At 30.2% G+C, this 1604-nt stretch overlaps 1 protein-coding gene across 1 annotated transcript; it reads left to right on the forward strand.

The window, feature by feature from the left end:
- The first annotated feature begins 646 nt into the window (after positions 1-646).
- On the forward strand, positions 647-1384 carry LOC111895581 (dof zinc finger protein DOF2.4-like). Its single transcript, XM_023891666.1, has one exon. It carries the CDS (start codon positions 647-649, stop codon positions 1382-1384), a length of 738 nt encoding a protein of 245 aa, XP_023747434.1.
- Positions 1385-1604: the final 220 nt, after the last annotated feature.

The raw sequence follows: 1604 nt of genomic DNA on the forward strand, positions 1-1604 counted from the left end.
CACATTTTATTCTCTTTTTGTCATGTGTCATCATATTATATCTCCTAATTAATACATGACATTTGTAAACCTATTGATTCTTCATTTCAAATTTTAAATTTTAAATTTCTCACTCTAATTATATTGAATTAATAATATTAGAATAAAAATTAAAATAAGCTTAACACAAATTATAAAGTGATATCATTTCACATTTTTTTTAAATCAATGATTAAAATTTATATAACTAAAAAAATCTCTTAATTAATAATTTATTTAAAATAATTGATTAATAACTTTTAGATTTTTTTAAAAAAGTTTAATTAATTGTATAACCGTGGTTCCACGGGTTATAAACTAGTAATATATATATATATATATATATATATATATATATATATATATATATATATATATATATATATATATATATATATATATATATATATATATATATATATATATATATATATATATATATATACTCAGTTCTCCTTACCTTTTATGCATTTCACTTTCTCCCTTACATTTCCTTCCATCTACACATGATCTTTGTATTATTTACTTTTCTAAAACGAAAAGCAAGGTTGCTCTACCCATCTATATCCTTTCAACTTTTAAATTTTTGCAGTCAAGCTTCCTTCATCCATTCAGTTGTGTTTGAATCATGTCAGAGTCAGATAGTTTGGAATCGCGAAAATCTCAATTCTCTGGAAGGCAACAACCCGACCCTTTAAAATGCCCAAGATGTGAATCAACAAACACAAAGTTCTGCTACTACAACAACTACAACAAAATGCAACCTCGATACTTTTGCAAAGCTTGTAAGAGGCATTGGACGGAAGGTGGCATTCTTCGTAGTGTCCCCATTGGTGGCGGACGGAAAAACAAGCGACTCAGACGACCTTCCATCACCGCCACCGCTACCTTGGCTATAAGGAACAGCCCATCTAAAGATGAAGATAGTCTTCTCAGGATCATAAGTGATCCCAAAGATACGTCTGACGTTGCTAAAACATCAATCGTTAAACAAATTGGCTGTGAAATGAGATATGATGTGGAATCATACACAGATATTGAAGAGTTAAAGGGTTTGGTTTCGTGGGATTTCAATGGGAGCTTTATAGGTTGTACATTGCAACAATCGGCTGATCAGGATGATCATCCAAAATTAGAGTTTTCAAAAACTTTAAATTGTTTCGAGACAAACGCTAGTTCGTATATTCCAAGAACTTGTAACGAATTGCTCGAAAATGATGATGATTCAACTATTACAACAGCAAGCATGATCATGCCATGTTCTCAACAATGCCAACTTCCTAGCACAAGCAATTTCTTGGAGCTAAATAATTGGAACTGGAACGATCTTGATTCTATGATTCCTGATGATCTTGATAAACCTTGAGAGGATCAATCATTCAGAACCTAATATGAGGTGACATGGTATTAAGAAAGTCTTGTATCTATATGATCTTGCTTTAAAGTTATATTGAGCATATTTTTCTTTATATCGTTCTTGATTTTCTTGAATATAGACCACCATTTGCTTTACCTTTTCAACTGTAACTAACCATATTAAAGATCCTACACCTGGTCGTTATATATGTTAAATCTTAGTTAGATAA

The sequence above is a fragment of the Lactuca sativa genome, chromosome 4 (assembly GCF_002870075.4).
Source record: "Lactuca sativa cultivar Salinas chromosome 4, Lsat_Salinas_v11, whole genome shotgun sequence".
NCBI lineage: Eukaryota > Viridiplantae > Streptophyta > Magnoliopsida > Asterales > Asteraceae > Lactuca > Lactuca sativa.

Bases quoted from the DNA above. Each gene is read 5' to 3' on its own strand.
- LOC111895581 (XM_023891666.1), top strand. From the start codon at position 647: ATGTCAGAGTCAGATAGTTTGGAATCGCGAAAATCTCAATTCTCTGGA.